Source organism: Phocoena phocoena, chromosome 1 (genome assembly GCF_963924675.1).
Source record: "Phocoena phocoena chromosome 1, mPhoPho1.1, whole genome shotgun sequence".
Taxonomy (NCBI): Eukaryota; Metazoa; Chordata; class Mammalia; order Artiodactyla; family Phocoenidae; genus Phocoena; species Phocoena phocoena.
Genome location: NC_089219.1, coordinates 111,650,971 through 111,664,263, shown reverse-complemented (window position 1 = coordinate 111,664,263; position 13,293 = coordinate 111,650,971). Strand labels below are relative to the sequence as shown.

At 55.9% G+C, this 13,293-nt stretch overlaps 1 protein-coding gene across 1 annotated transcript; it reads right to left on the bottom strand.

Moving 5' to 3' along the window:
- Nucleotides 1-3,929: 3,929 nt before the first annotated feature.
- Nucleotides 3,930-12,819, bottom strand: LOC136137224 (immunoglobulin superfamily DCC subclass member 3-like). Its single transcript, XM_065895663.1, has 12 exons — nt 12,696-12,819; nt 11,256-11,678; nt 10,477-10,722; nt 6,915-7,052; nt 6,671-6,829; nt 6,356-6,530; nt 5,824-6,068; nt 5,075-5,512; nt 4,843-4,964; nt 4,597-4,733; nt 4,038-4,182; nt 3,930-3,959 (listed from the first exon to the last, which is right to left on the bottom strand). The coding sequence occupies exons 1-12, from the start codon at nt 12,817-12,819 to the stop codon at nt 3,930-3,932; spliced, it is 2,382 nt and encodes a 793-aa protein (XP_065751735.1).
- Nucleotides 12,820-13,293: the final 474 nt, after the last annotated feature.

Below are 13,293 nucleotides of genomic sequence, written 5' to 3'. Positions count from 1 at the left end.
CTTTTGTTCCTTTTCCCCAACCACTCCCTTTTCTCCCCACTTCTCCAGAAGGCATAACCTTCTCTCCACACCCCACACCCCACACCCCAGTCCTAGGCTCCCTTCCCCTCCAACAAGACCTTCATTAGCTTACGATATTTGCTGCCGAGATGTTATAACAAGGACTCATTCGTGTATATAAGCTATTTCTTGATCCATTTAAAAGGAATTGTACATTGTGTAGAAAAAAAAAAAAACTGAAAAAGAGAAAAAAAAGCCCTAGCCATGGATATTGTGAAACTGTGTTATGTCATTTTGTAATGTGCCTGTTTGTGTATGATCCGTGCAAAAGGGTTTCTGGGGAAGGGGTGGGGGTAGGGAGGCAGGGCTGTGGAGGGTGGGTAGGGGAGTGGGCCGGGCCCAGCACACTGAGACTGGCAGCTGCCCCAACCCCATCCCTCCTTAGAGATGCCACCTCCCCCACCACCCACCCCTAATTTGTGCCTTGCCTCCCCACCCTGGAGTAGTCCCTCCGGGTCACCAGCACTGCCTTGGCAGAGCCCACTCCCTACCCTAACCTGCCCACCCTCCCTACCCCCCCAGCATTAGGTTGATACTGTGGGGAAGTGCTGGGGGTTGGGAGGTAGCCGAGGAATGGGGCAGTTCCCGGGGGCATTGAAACCAAGTATTATTATGAATTGTAATTGTATTTGCACTGTTTTTTTTCTCTGATTGCATCAGCATATATACAATATACCTATATAACAAAATTCAGTGTCAAGCTTTCTTATGCAAGGGATTTCCTCCAACCCCAAAAAAGAAGCTAGTTTCATGGGCCTTTGAGGGTGGATTGTCATGGGATGATAGAAATGATTTTAACAAGTCATCCTAAGAAAGTCTCCCCTAGGGAGAGCCATATCCATCTTTGTAAATTGGGGTGAGGTTGGGTTACTGCAAAAGCTAAGGCTCTTAGTCCGGACTGTGGAGAGTAAAGAGAACCACAACACAAAGGGAGGTGGGTGGTGGCACAGTCTGGAGACCTGGGGTTTAGTCCCAGGCTTTCCTACTAACTTGCTATGTGACCTTTGGTAGAGTTAATTTTCTGGGTCTCAGTTTTCTTATTTGTGAAGCGATGGCAGACAGAGGGAGATCATCTGGCCACCAAGTTTAAAATGCTTCCTTCCCCACCTACAAAACAACTTGAGGTGAGGAAAGTGTTGGGCTGAAAACCCATGGAGGAAACCAAAGTGACTAGTGTTGAAGTGGGTAAATGTGTGACCAGTATCCTTGGAGAGCTGCCAGGCCCCTACTGTTCCTTTTGGTTTAGGAAAGGCAGCAGAGTGATGTTTAGGACATCAGTTAAACCTGTGACATCTTTGCCCTCATGTCTCTAGTGATCCAAGGGCAGGGACCAGGCCCCAAGCCCCACCTCACAAGCAGCTGCCCTCAAGGGTGGTTGACCACTGAATACCCCAGGTTGGTGGTCACTCACGCCCTTTGTGAGCTACAGGATGCAGAACTTTACTCACTTCTTGGTAGGAGAGTTCAGATATAGTCTACATCTTGTCTCCTTCCCTCAGATCTCATCATCTGAATCCCCTAAAGGCAGCTGTCTGAACAGCTGTCTCCTGCAGGGGCCCAATTTCCCCACAGCCTGGGCTGAGTACTCCCACACTCTATCTAGGTCTTGGCTGGTAAAGCCTGGAGAGGGTATAGGATGGTGGGTGAAGCCCTGGTGAAGGTGGAAGGATAGATTGGTGGTGGGGTGGGGAGCAGGGAGGTGGGATGGGGAATGGTCTTCTCTGAATGGGGTGGGTGGGAGGGGAACAAGACCCTTTTGCACAACTCTTTAAGTTTCCTTTTTTTAAAAAAAAACAAAAAACAAAAAACTCTAATTTTCTGCATTGTGTTTGGGAATTAAAATGAAAAAACTAAGACCAATAGAAACTGGTTTTCAAAAAGGCAAATACACTCCCCTCTGTTTCAGATGCTGCTGAGCATTTCAGCAGTGACAGATTCAAATAATAAGCTAATTTTTGGAGAAAGGATTAAAAGAAAAAAAACTTTGTAATATTTATCACTTGCAAGCTATGTTTAATAAAGAAAGGAATGGTTTCTAAACTTTCCTGTGGCTTGTGCTTTAGTTATGGGGGGGCAGGGGGGGCAGTTTGGTGGGAGAATTTTAGGGGCGATCTGGAGATTAGCTATGACTTATACCCCCTCCAGTCAATGGGGTACCTTTAGTTTGTGCCCTTTTCTTCAATTGTGTTGATTATTTAAAGCCCTTACTTCTGTATTCTTCTTCCCCTCACCTTTATGTAGATCCAGTGTTCTGGAAGCCACTGACCCCACTTAAATTACCTGATGACGTAAGGTCTAAAGGTATCCGTAAGGAGGCTGCATTTAACCCAGAGGCTGGATCTCCATCCTGTCCTAAGGAGAGGTGTACCCTAGCTGTCCTTGGCCCTTCTCATCACACTGCTCTAGACTCCAGTAACAATCCTTTGTAGCATGCTGGTTTCTCCAGGTGGGGACCTTAAAACAGCTCACACTGTTATTTCCTTAGCAAACTGCAGAATATGTAGTTCCCCAGCTTCAGTGCAACATGCCCTGAAAGATCTGGAACCGCTCTGTCTTACCATGTCATCACCCCCACTTCCCCAGGTTTTCCTTTCAATCCAGAACATTAACCAGATCCTAATTTATTTTTTCCATTTTGGTTTATTTCCAACAAAGCTCTTAGACCAGGCCCACCCAGAGGAGAGGATGTTACTTCCTCAGGGACCTGAAGTTTGGGGCTGTTCTTAACCTCTTGGTCCCCTGCCAGCCACATTTATTAGTTAAAGCTGCTTACGCCCCTTGTGCAGTTGGGGAGGGGCAGGGCCCAGCCTTGCTGGAGGTCTTGTCACTGGTATGAGCACCATCCTACAAGAGCACAGAGGAGACAGTGTTTGGGGTCCCCCGAAGACCTGGGTTTTCCTTCCTCCAAGACCCTACCCCCTTTTTGGCACAATACTGGACAGCCTTGGAGGGAGGCAGATTGAGGGAGAGCCTGGGGTTTGGTTTTAGGTTTGTGGTAGAGCTGGACGAGGAGGGACAAGGAGGCCAGGAGGGCCATAGGTCAGAGGGAGGAGTGGGGAAGAGGTGGTCTTTGGACACCTAGAATTGAGGGGAATAGATGTGTGGGGTGCTCCACAGCATCTGTGCTCATTCTACAAGGGATTCAAGGCCACCAGAACCTCAACGCAAACTAATATCATCTCCTTTCAAAAATAGAAAAATGAGGAGGCATGCCTCCCAAAAGGGGTCAATGCTTTGGTTCTGGAAAGGGGGAGATGGGCATTTGGTTGCTCAGAGAAGCAGCGTGTGTGAGCTTAGATGTTCAGAACTCTTCTCATGTTGGGACAAGGGGGCAAGGAACTTGGCAGCCCCTTTGTCCACCTGCCTGTTTAGACCACCAGGAATGCAGGTTGCCTGTCCCTGGTCAGACTCCAGCTTAGGCATGAGGAGACAAACAGATTTCAGACTGGGGGTTCGGGTTGGAAGATGGAGTTGCTGACAGAGCCCCTTGCCCTGAGTCCCCTTCTTGGTGGGGGTGGGGGGCGGTGCTTTAAAGCTATATCTCTGGGTAGTTCATATTTGAATCAAGAGATATATTCGATGGGGTTTTGACGGAGGACTAATGGGTTGGAGAGTACTCCCACCTGACATGGTTTAGTTTGAGGTTATTTGGTGTGTTGGGGAAGACACAGATTTCCCCATTTCTTGAGAAGGGAGAAACAGAAATCACAACCTCTTCTCTCGCCCTATGGTCAGACCTGACCCTCCCCGGAGGGGGGCTTAGGGACCTTTGGTTCTTTCTTGACTCCGGGGTGGCAGGGAAAGGTGATGTAGATTCTTTGGTGGGGCCGGAGTTAGTGGCACCTGGGAGGGAGCCAACTTGGAGGGCCCTAGGCTAAGGGCGGCTGCTCCACGGTCACCTGAGAGGGAAGGCGGTGATCAGGCTTCGGCCCCAGAGCCTCAAAGCACACTACTTTCTCCTTCCCAGTCCCCCTCACCTGAATCCCCCTCACGTGGGTGATGAGTTCAGTCTTCTCCTCCGGCTTCCCTCCACTCGGAGCCTGGCCTCTGCAGCCCCCAGCTCTGTCCAAGGCAGTCTGAGGCACTGCCCAGCACTCTTGGGACCCCTGTCTGCAGAAGAGGCTGCCCGGATAGGGAGGGTCAGCACCCTGACCTGTCTGGGGCTTCTCTCTGGCTTAGCATCCATCGGTTCCAGCCTTTCATCCTGTTCCATACTCCACAGGGGAAGAGGCTGGGCCCCTTCCTCGTGCAAAGGATGGCAGGGATCTAGCTCTGGCCCACTTCTGCCACCTGCCTGCCCTCTGCCTCGGGAGCCCCAGTGCTCTCTGCCCCACTTCCTGCAGCCCACCAGGCCTCCTCCCACTCTGATGCCACACAGCTGTGAGAAGAACTGGCCCTCCCTCTCTGCCTCAGTGTCCTTATTTGTAAGACAGATTAGTCAGGGATAAAAGCCCTTTCTTGCTCTTTGGGCCTGTGCCACCATAGTGCAGACTGTCTTCCTAGCAGTTTTCCACATATAGCCATCCTGGCCCTTACCTATGTCTCCAGCCCAGGAGGAGGCAAACGATGAGGGCAGCCAGGCCCACGTGGATGCCCACCACAACCCCAGGCAGCGAGCTCTTCTCATCCTGGCTGCAAGAGCACCCAGCCTTGGACTCTGGACACAGTGCCATCTGTCAGAGGACCAGGATGGAGGCAAAGCTCAGGCCCCTCCTCCTCCCTGAAGACTGACAGGTCCTATGGGAAGAGCCTGCTCTGACCCCGGGCCTGCTACCCTCCTACGGGACCCCACTCACCAGGGGTGGCTAGGGGCACTTCACGCAAAGAGACAACATGCGCACTGCTGTTACCATCCCCGTTGCCACTGAATGTCTGAAGCTTGATCTCATAGAGGGCGGCTGGCTCTGCAAGAAGCAGGAGATTGTGAAGGGAACAGGCCTGGCTGGGCCAGGAAGCTCAGTGCCTGGGGCAAGACCACACTGAGGAGGGGCCACAAGAAGGTTCAGGGCCTCACCCAGATCTGTGTAGAGGAAGGAACTGACAGTGCTAGCCAGGAGCAGGGCCCCCTCAAAATGGGCAGCGGGCAGCTTGCAGTGAAAGAGTTTGAAGCCCTGGATGGGCCCCAGCTGGGATGGCAGCTCCCAGGAGGCCTGAACAGAGGTGGCGTTGAGCACTTTGGTGGAGAAGCCAACGGCAGCAGGGGCTGCAGAGAAATGAGATGAGCTGCTTGGCAGCCCTGTCTGCCTGAGGCCAGGGGCTCTACAAGCCTGGAGAGGGTGTCCCTCGCTGCTGCCCATGGTGGAAGCGTGGATGGAGGCAGGGTCCTGGCTGGCACCCTCTGCTGAGTAGGCCCGCAGGTGGATAGAGTAGACCGTGTCAGGCTCCAGGCTGGAGAAGACGTGCTCAAAGGTGCCTTTGCCCACGGCCTCTTGGAGCTCCGGGCCAGCTGGTTCTGAAAAGCAGAGCAGCTTGGCAGCCAGCATCCCTCTCCCTCACTACAAACATCCCCCACCCCCACAAAGTGGGCACAAAGCTTCAGCTAGGTCTCCAAGGAGAGCAGGGAAGGGGGCTGAAGTCGGGAGCCAGGATGAGAAAGGGACTGAAGAGCAGAAGGATGTACCAGAGGACCACAGGCCCAGAGGCCTGGCCAGTGTCCAGACAGGTCTGGGGGTCACTAAGAGTGAGAGAAACTTGCCCAGGGACACCCCCAGTCGGGAGAAGTGGGCTGGGGTCAGGGATTCCCGTCTACCCACCCACACCCACCTCCAACTGGCCGGAGGTGCAGCACATAGCCAGTGATGTCCCCATTGGAGGGTGGTGGTTCCCAGAACACTCGAATGGCAAAGGTGGAGAGAGCCATTGCCTGCAGACCCCTGGGGGCAAGGGGTGGCTCTGGGTCCCCTGTCACAGCCAGGCGGGTACTGGCCTGGTTGGAGCCCGCGCTGTTCTCTGCCACGCATTGGTAGATGGCCTCGTCCTCTGCTGAGATCCCCGCCAGCATCAGTGTGCTAAGGGAAAAACAGACGTAGCCACTGGGGGCTCCTTCCCGCCAAGTCCCCTGCCCTGGTTGGGTGGTGAGACCCACAGACCTGCCCAGAAGCAAAAGGACACACCACCTTGTGTGGACATTGCTTGTATGGAGCAGGCAGGGCAGAGCCTCCCGTGGGTGGGGGTGGATGCAGGGGGTTTGTGTGGGTGGTAGAGAGTGTTGTGAGGAGGAGGTGGGGCTGGACGCCTGGGGCAGGTGAGGATACATCGGCAGTCACGCAGGGTGGAGGGGGCGGGACGGGGGTACCTCAGGTACCTGTTGTTGTGGGTTAGCCAAATGTTATCCCCAGGACTCAGCCCCTTCCCATTCTTCAACCAGGCCAGCTGGGGCTCGGGGACGCCCTGGGCCATGCAGGTGAAGATGGCGCTGCTGCCTGGAGGCCTGGACAAGAATTGTGGCCACTGGACAAACTCGGGCGGAGCTGGGCAGGCAATGGCAGGTGGAGGGCGCTATGAGGCCCGGCCTCTCACCTTCCTCCTGCCCCTGCCCCTCTCCCCATTCAGGTTCCCATGGGGGGATGGGGCGCCCCAGGACCCTCCCTGGCCGGCCCTTGGGGCTCACCCTGCACGAGCAGGACGCCCTGTGCTGTGCGTCGGACCCGGGTTCCCGGCCGATTGGCCGCACAGACGTAGACGGCTGAGTGCTGGACCGACACATCGGAGATCATGAGGTTCCCAGTGCCCAGGACTTGGATGCCCTCTACGCCGATGGATTGGCCATCTACAGGGAGACGAGGGGTCAGAGCTGCGAAAGCGCAAAGTGCTGGGGGCTCCAGGAGGCGGGGTGGGACGGGGCGGCTTCACACCCAGGTGGCTCCAGGAGACCAGTGGCCGTGGGTGGCCTGTGGCGATGCATTCCAGCACTGCCGTTTGGTGCACCGTGAGTGTCAGGTTCTGAGGTCCAGACAGAAACTCGGGCTCCTGCAGGAGCCGTGGGGATCCCACTGTGAGGTGGAAATAGCAAATCGAGGGATCAGGCAGCAGCACTCTCCCCCTGCACCCAGCACAAACTTGTGCTCCCGGAGGACCCTTCTAGTCCTCCAGTGACCAGACCCCAGAGCAGGTGCTATTTTACTCCTGGTTTACAGATAGAGAAATCGCTTGCCCAAGGGCCTGTGGCAGTAAGTACAGGTGTACCTCATTTGATTGCGCCTCGCAGATACTGCGTTCTTTTTGGTTTGTTTTACAAATTGAAGGTTTGTGGCAATCCTGCGTTACCAGATGATGGTTAGCAATTTCAGCAATCAACTATTTTTTAAATGAGGTATGTACATTGTTTATCTAGACATAGTGCTATTTAATAGGATATGGTATAGTGTAAACATGATTTTTATATGAACTGGGAAACCAAAACATTTATGTGACTCACTTTATTGTGATATTCGCTGTGGTCTGGCACGGAACCTGCAGTACTTCCGAGGTCTGCCTGTATCAGGGCTAAGCAGGCCCCAAGTTAAACTGGAGGGGCGGAAAGAGGAGAGGGTGTAATAAGCATGCCCCGCTACAGGGTGCCCCTGGAGGGCCTGCAGCAGTGTCAGAACATGAACTGGCCAGGTAGGGGGGTACCCTGGGGGGATACCCAGGGGCCTAGTCCCCTTCCCTAAGTCACCCACAAAACTGGCAGGAGACCCCTCCCTCAGAAAGAAAGCCAGGCCCCCCTGAGAAGAAAGCGTGTCTCAACTGCTCAGAAGGGATGCAAATGTTTTTTGAAATACACTGCTGTTTGGGTCTTCATTTTATGCCACCCTCTCCAATTTTATTAGGTTATTCAACGAATCATCACTGGGGGGCTGCCATACGCCAGGCGCTATTCCCACACTGGGAACAAATAGCTGTGAACAACGGGGGAAACAGGCCTTTGTTTTCCTTTATCCAGACACCCCCGATTCTTGCTTTACCACTTTGTATTTTATGAGACTTTGCAACCTATCTTTAACCTTTTCATAAATGTCCCTTATTAAGAACTCCTCTGGGGACTTCCCTGGTGGCGCTGTGGTTAAGACTCTGCACTCCCAATGCCGGAGGCCCGGGTTCGATCCCTGGTCAGGGAACTAGATCCCACATGCATGCCGCAACCAAGAGTTCGCATGCCACAACTAAAGGAGCCCACTAGCCGCAAATGAGCCCACCTGCTGCAACTGAGACCTGGCGCAACCAAATAAATAAATATTTTTTAAAAAAGGAAAAAAAAACTCCTCGGGAATTCCCTGGTGGTCCAGTGGTTGGGACTCTGCGCTTCCACTGCAGGGGGCCTGGATTTGATCCCTGGTTGGGGAACTAGGATCCCCCAAGCCGCACGATTAAAAAAAAAAAACTCATACAAAATTTTGTCTCTAAAGGGAAAGTTTCTCGAGGACTGGTATAAAGTCTTCCACATCTTCAAATCTGCCTCAAGGCCTAGAAGAGTATCCGTTCATTCATCCATTCATCCCACCATCACATACCGATACCAGGCACTCCTCAGTTTGCCTTCCACAAGCTCTAGTTCAGGCTGTGGACTGTCTTGGAATGTCCTGGCCTTGGCCAAGGAGACCATGTTCCACCTGGTCAGACCGTTCAGTGATGTAGAGCTGGTCCATGTGATGACACTTCACACATCCCTGGCTGAACCTCTCCGTGTGCCAGGCATTATACTGTGAGCCCCAAATGCATTGTCCCCTTTAATCCTCACTACAAGCCTGTGAAGGCAGTGATTTCTCCAAGTTTACAGATGAGGAAAGCAAGTGTCAGAGAGGTTAAGTAGCTTGTTCAACATCAGAGGGACTGGCAGAGGCGGAACACAAACCTGGATCTTGGAAGCACTGGACAGCTGACAGCATACCCCTCTTGCCGCTGTGAGCTCCTCGAAAACCTGGGAAATTCTGTGTCCCTGGCGCCTGCCCAGGGTAAGGCCTGCCCCAGGGAAGTGTTTTAGGAGTGAATGGCTGGGGCTTCGGTACCCAGCTCCTGTCCCTGGGGAAGAGTCTACACTGACCTCAGCTCCTTTCCTGATATTTAATATATAGGCAACCCACGAACCCTCAGCTACTGGTTGATCCTCTGCGCCCAGCAGGCACCTGCTTCTTCTCAGCTGCCTGAAGCTCTCTTGGACGTTCATTTCCCCGCCTCTGCATGCAGCAGGATGGGGAACCCGTGCCTGCCCGTAGCCCGGCATTTGGCCAGGAGTACTGATCATCATGGAAGCCTGGCATCCCGCCCTGCCCTCCTGCCCCGGATGGTTGATGGGAACAGGAAGTGGGAAGCCAGAGGAACTTCACCCGGGCTTCCCTCTGCTCTCAGGGAGGAGCCCCTGATCCCCACCCTTTGCTTTCAGTTTCTAAGTCAGCTCCAGAGCAGAGACACAACAGATCCCCCTCTTCCCCTTTCAGTCTTCAGTTTAAAAACTAAGCACCCTTTGGTGAAATTTTGCCTTGATGCTTGCCCAAGGTTCACTTGTTATCTATACTATGGGGCCCCCTAGTGGATGATTCAGGCACGCCTTTCCTTCACATCCCCGGTGGCATCTCAGCTTCAGGCTGTGGCGTCAGTCTTACCTCCGTTTCCTGTTAGGTGCCAACTCTTCAGGGGCTCTGCTGTGACCCTCACTTTGGGCACAAAGCTCTCCCACCCCCACATGTCCTGCATTTGGGGTCGTTCTGGGTGTTTCATCTCAGGTACAAAGCTATTCTCATCCTCACCCCAAGGAGGAAACATGCAAATGTGCACACACACACACGCATATGTACATCTAAGCCCACCACTTACAAACACAAGCGCACACAGGCATTCACTCCCAGCCGAGACACAGGAGCCCACACTCAACCCATAAAGGGCTCCCACTGCTCTCTGGATCAAGTCCAAACTCCTTTTCATGATGGGCCTCGCCTACCTTTCCTACATCAATTTTTTGTTACCCTGAATTCTGCCCATTCTGTGGTCCAGCAGCATGGAACTGTCTGCATGAACTGTGCTATTCTCACCCTTGTGCTTTTGCACAAAGCAATGCCAGGAATGCCACCCTCTCCACCTTCCTGACCTTGGACTGCCTCTCTCTGCTCACCCTTCAACAGCCAGCTTGGTATAGCTTTCTCTTGAGGCCCTGAGCAGCCCTTGCCCACAGCCGAAGGCTGGGTTAGAGGCCCCTGCCCTGGGTTCCCATAGCACCTCCCTCTCTACTGAGTTGCCAGCTCTGGGAAGCCAGCGATGGACCCAGCCCGTTCCGCCTGCTTACTGCTATGTTCCCACACCCAGCACAGTCCTCATACGTAGTCGGCGCTCAAAACTATTTGTGCCACATACAACATCAGCCACACCCACTCCCAGTGGTGCCAGCTCCCACACCCTCCTCTCTGCCCAGTGCCCACTCTGATTCCCCTGGTCCTTGCTTACCCTTCAGGATCAGCCAGGCATCCTGGCTGTGGCGGGTATTGGCCACACTGTGTGCCATGCAGCGGTAGGTGCCCACGTCAGCCCGGCTCACGCTGGTGATGTGGAGGATGCCACGAGGCAGCAGCGTCACCCTGAGGATGCAGGAGTCGGGGGTCCGTGGCTGTGCAGTGGCCCATAGCCTGCCACCCCACCACTTCTCGCTGCTGCTCACCGGTGGCTGGCAGTACTCAAGGTCGTGCCGTTGTGCTCCCAGGAAACGGAAGGCTCCAGCACTCTCCCGGATCAGGCACTGGAAGCGACTCCACCCAGCTCAACCTCGACGAACTCTGGATGTTGATGGAAGCGCGACAGACCTAGGGCACAGGGACCACCTGAGCATAGAGAGCTGGCCCCCAGCTCTGCCGCCAGGAACTCTGTCCCAGAGCCCCAGCTCCCCTTCTGTGCCCACGGCTGCCACTCCCTGCTGACGGCCTCGCTTGCACCCCTGCAGTCTCACGTCTGTGATTTCTTTGGGCCATAAGCACTTTGCCTTCCTCTACAACATTTAAAATTCTGTTTTACATTTGCACTGGTATCAAGACAAATATAATCCAGCACTATAAAATAACAACACATTATTATTATATTCACTTTTTCTTCTGGTGCCCTAGGCACTGTGCACACTGCGTCTAACAGCCAAGTAGGCACTGCCCAGGCCCATCCTGGGCAATTCTGTGCCCCGCGGGTGCCCCTGCACATTCTCGTCCCCCCGCCCACACAGGAGCAGCCCAGTCACTTACTTGCCAGCTGCACCCAGGCCCGCCGGCTCACAAGGCGCCCAAAGCGGTTCTGGGCCACGCAGTGGTACTCGTGGGCGCAGGAGGGGAGGCTCCAGCGGGAGGGCGGGGTGGCCAGATGCAGGGAGCCGTCGGGCAACAGGGTGGCACTGCTGTCGTTGGCCAGGGCCAGCCCATCCCGCTGCCAGGAAATGGACACGGGCGGCTCACCCTCCACCCGGCACGGCAGCACCAGTGGGCGCTCCCGCGTGGCCACCACATCCCCCAGCTCCCGCAAGAAGGCCAGCTCAGAGCCTGCAGCATGACCCGTGGGGACAGCCAGCGAGGCCTGGACGCGGCGGCCTCCTGGGGCCCACCACCTCCCCTCAGTTTTGAGCCCCTCTCGGCCTGGGCGAGAGGTGAGGCAGGACTTTAGTTTGGGGGGACCTGGGGGCAGCAAGGGAGGAGGGGGAGGAGGGCCTCGCAGTCTGAGGAGCAGGGCCGCCGTGATCGACGGCCTCTTTCAGCTGGGCCCTGGCAACGGGGAGGGGGGCGGCGCGGGCACAATGGCGAGGCCAGGGGCCCAGGCGTGGGCATTGTGCTCCCCGGGGGACAACGAGGTCGTCCCCTCTCTCCCCCGCCGGCCCATCTGCGTGTCTGCCCACAGGGTCAGTTTCCCAGGACTCCTGGCTCTCCCCTCCCACCGCTGCGACCCCAGCCGCTGAATGAGGGAAGGAGCACACTCACATACTCACAGACACACACTTGGACTGCAAAGCCCAACCTCACAGGCCACCCCATAACCCAGACAGTCTCCATCCCAGACACTCTCGCAGAGGATACAGACACAGGTCACACAGACATGTCCCTACACACTCAAAGTCGCAAACACGCAACAGACACCAATGTCCCGGGCCCAGAAATGCACGAGCAGAGCTGTGAACCCACGTGCTTAGACGCCGACTACACGCACACGCGTGGATACGGTAACTCAGCCTACAAGGCTGAGCAGGGACCTGCCCAGCGGAGGGCGGAGGCAGACAGCAGCCTTGGAGGGGCCAGAGCCCACAGGCCCAGGGCTCGGGCTGCCTCGGGACTCTCGGGACACCTGCGGGGAGCCCTCTTGACCCCTGCCTCTCCAAGACCCTCTGCCCGACAGCCCCTCCTGACTGCACAGCCCCCGCTTTCCTTCCTGGCGAAGCCCAGGGACTGTAGCCAAAGTCTGCTCCCCCAGCCTCTGCCTCTACACAGCTCTTGCCCACAGGTACATACATACCTGTCCTCCCTGCTTGCCTACAAGGTTCCAGCGCCTCTGCTCTCATCAGCTCGGCGCCCCGCACCGTCCTCCCCCACTTTGCCCCCCAATTCTCCCGCCCCCGTGTCTTCCCCCTTATCCTTCTGTTCACCTCTCCCATCTGGCCTACGCCCACTGCCCCCCACTGCCCTCAGGCCCCGCCCCCGCACCCCAGTCTCGGAGCAGCAGCAGCCCTGGCCCCGTGTCTCCACAGGCCCGGCCCCTCAGTCCTGGCTGCTCCCCAGGCAGCTCGGGCCTTCTGCCTTCAGCCTGGGGGCCCCGGGCTGCGGGCATTCCCGCCCCACACACTCAGGGGCACAGTGTTGGGGATCTGGCCCTGCTGCGGGGAGCCTGGGGTCTGAGGGGGCCGGGCCGGAGGCTGCTGTCCCTGCTCCGTCTCCCCCGGAGCCGAGCCCCTCTCTGCCTCCAGCCTGAGCCCCTCCCCGCCCCATCCCCACTGCCCCCTCCTCTCAGGGCCAGGACCCAGATACTGAGACAACTGGGGCAGTGACAGAGGAGGGCTGCGGGCAGGTGAGAGGAGGGCAAAGCTGGGGGGTCGAGCCCGCCCCTTTCCCAGCCTCTAGAATCTTCTCCCAGCCTTAGACCCACCCCTCACTCCCTCTCAAACACTGATGAATGAGGTTCTGGGGGTGGGGAGAGGCATCTGCTCCCCTAAGACCAACTCTGGAGATCCAGGGCCAGAATGGGGAAGCCTGGGGTCTGATTTGGGGGTCCCGGGGAGGGGCGCAGAGCCCCACTCTCCTAGAG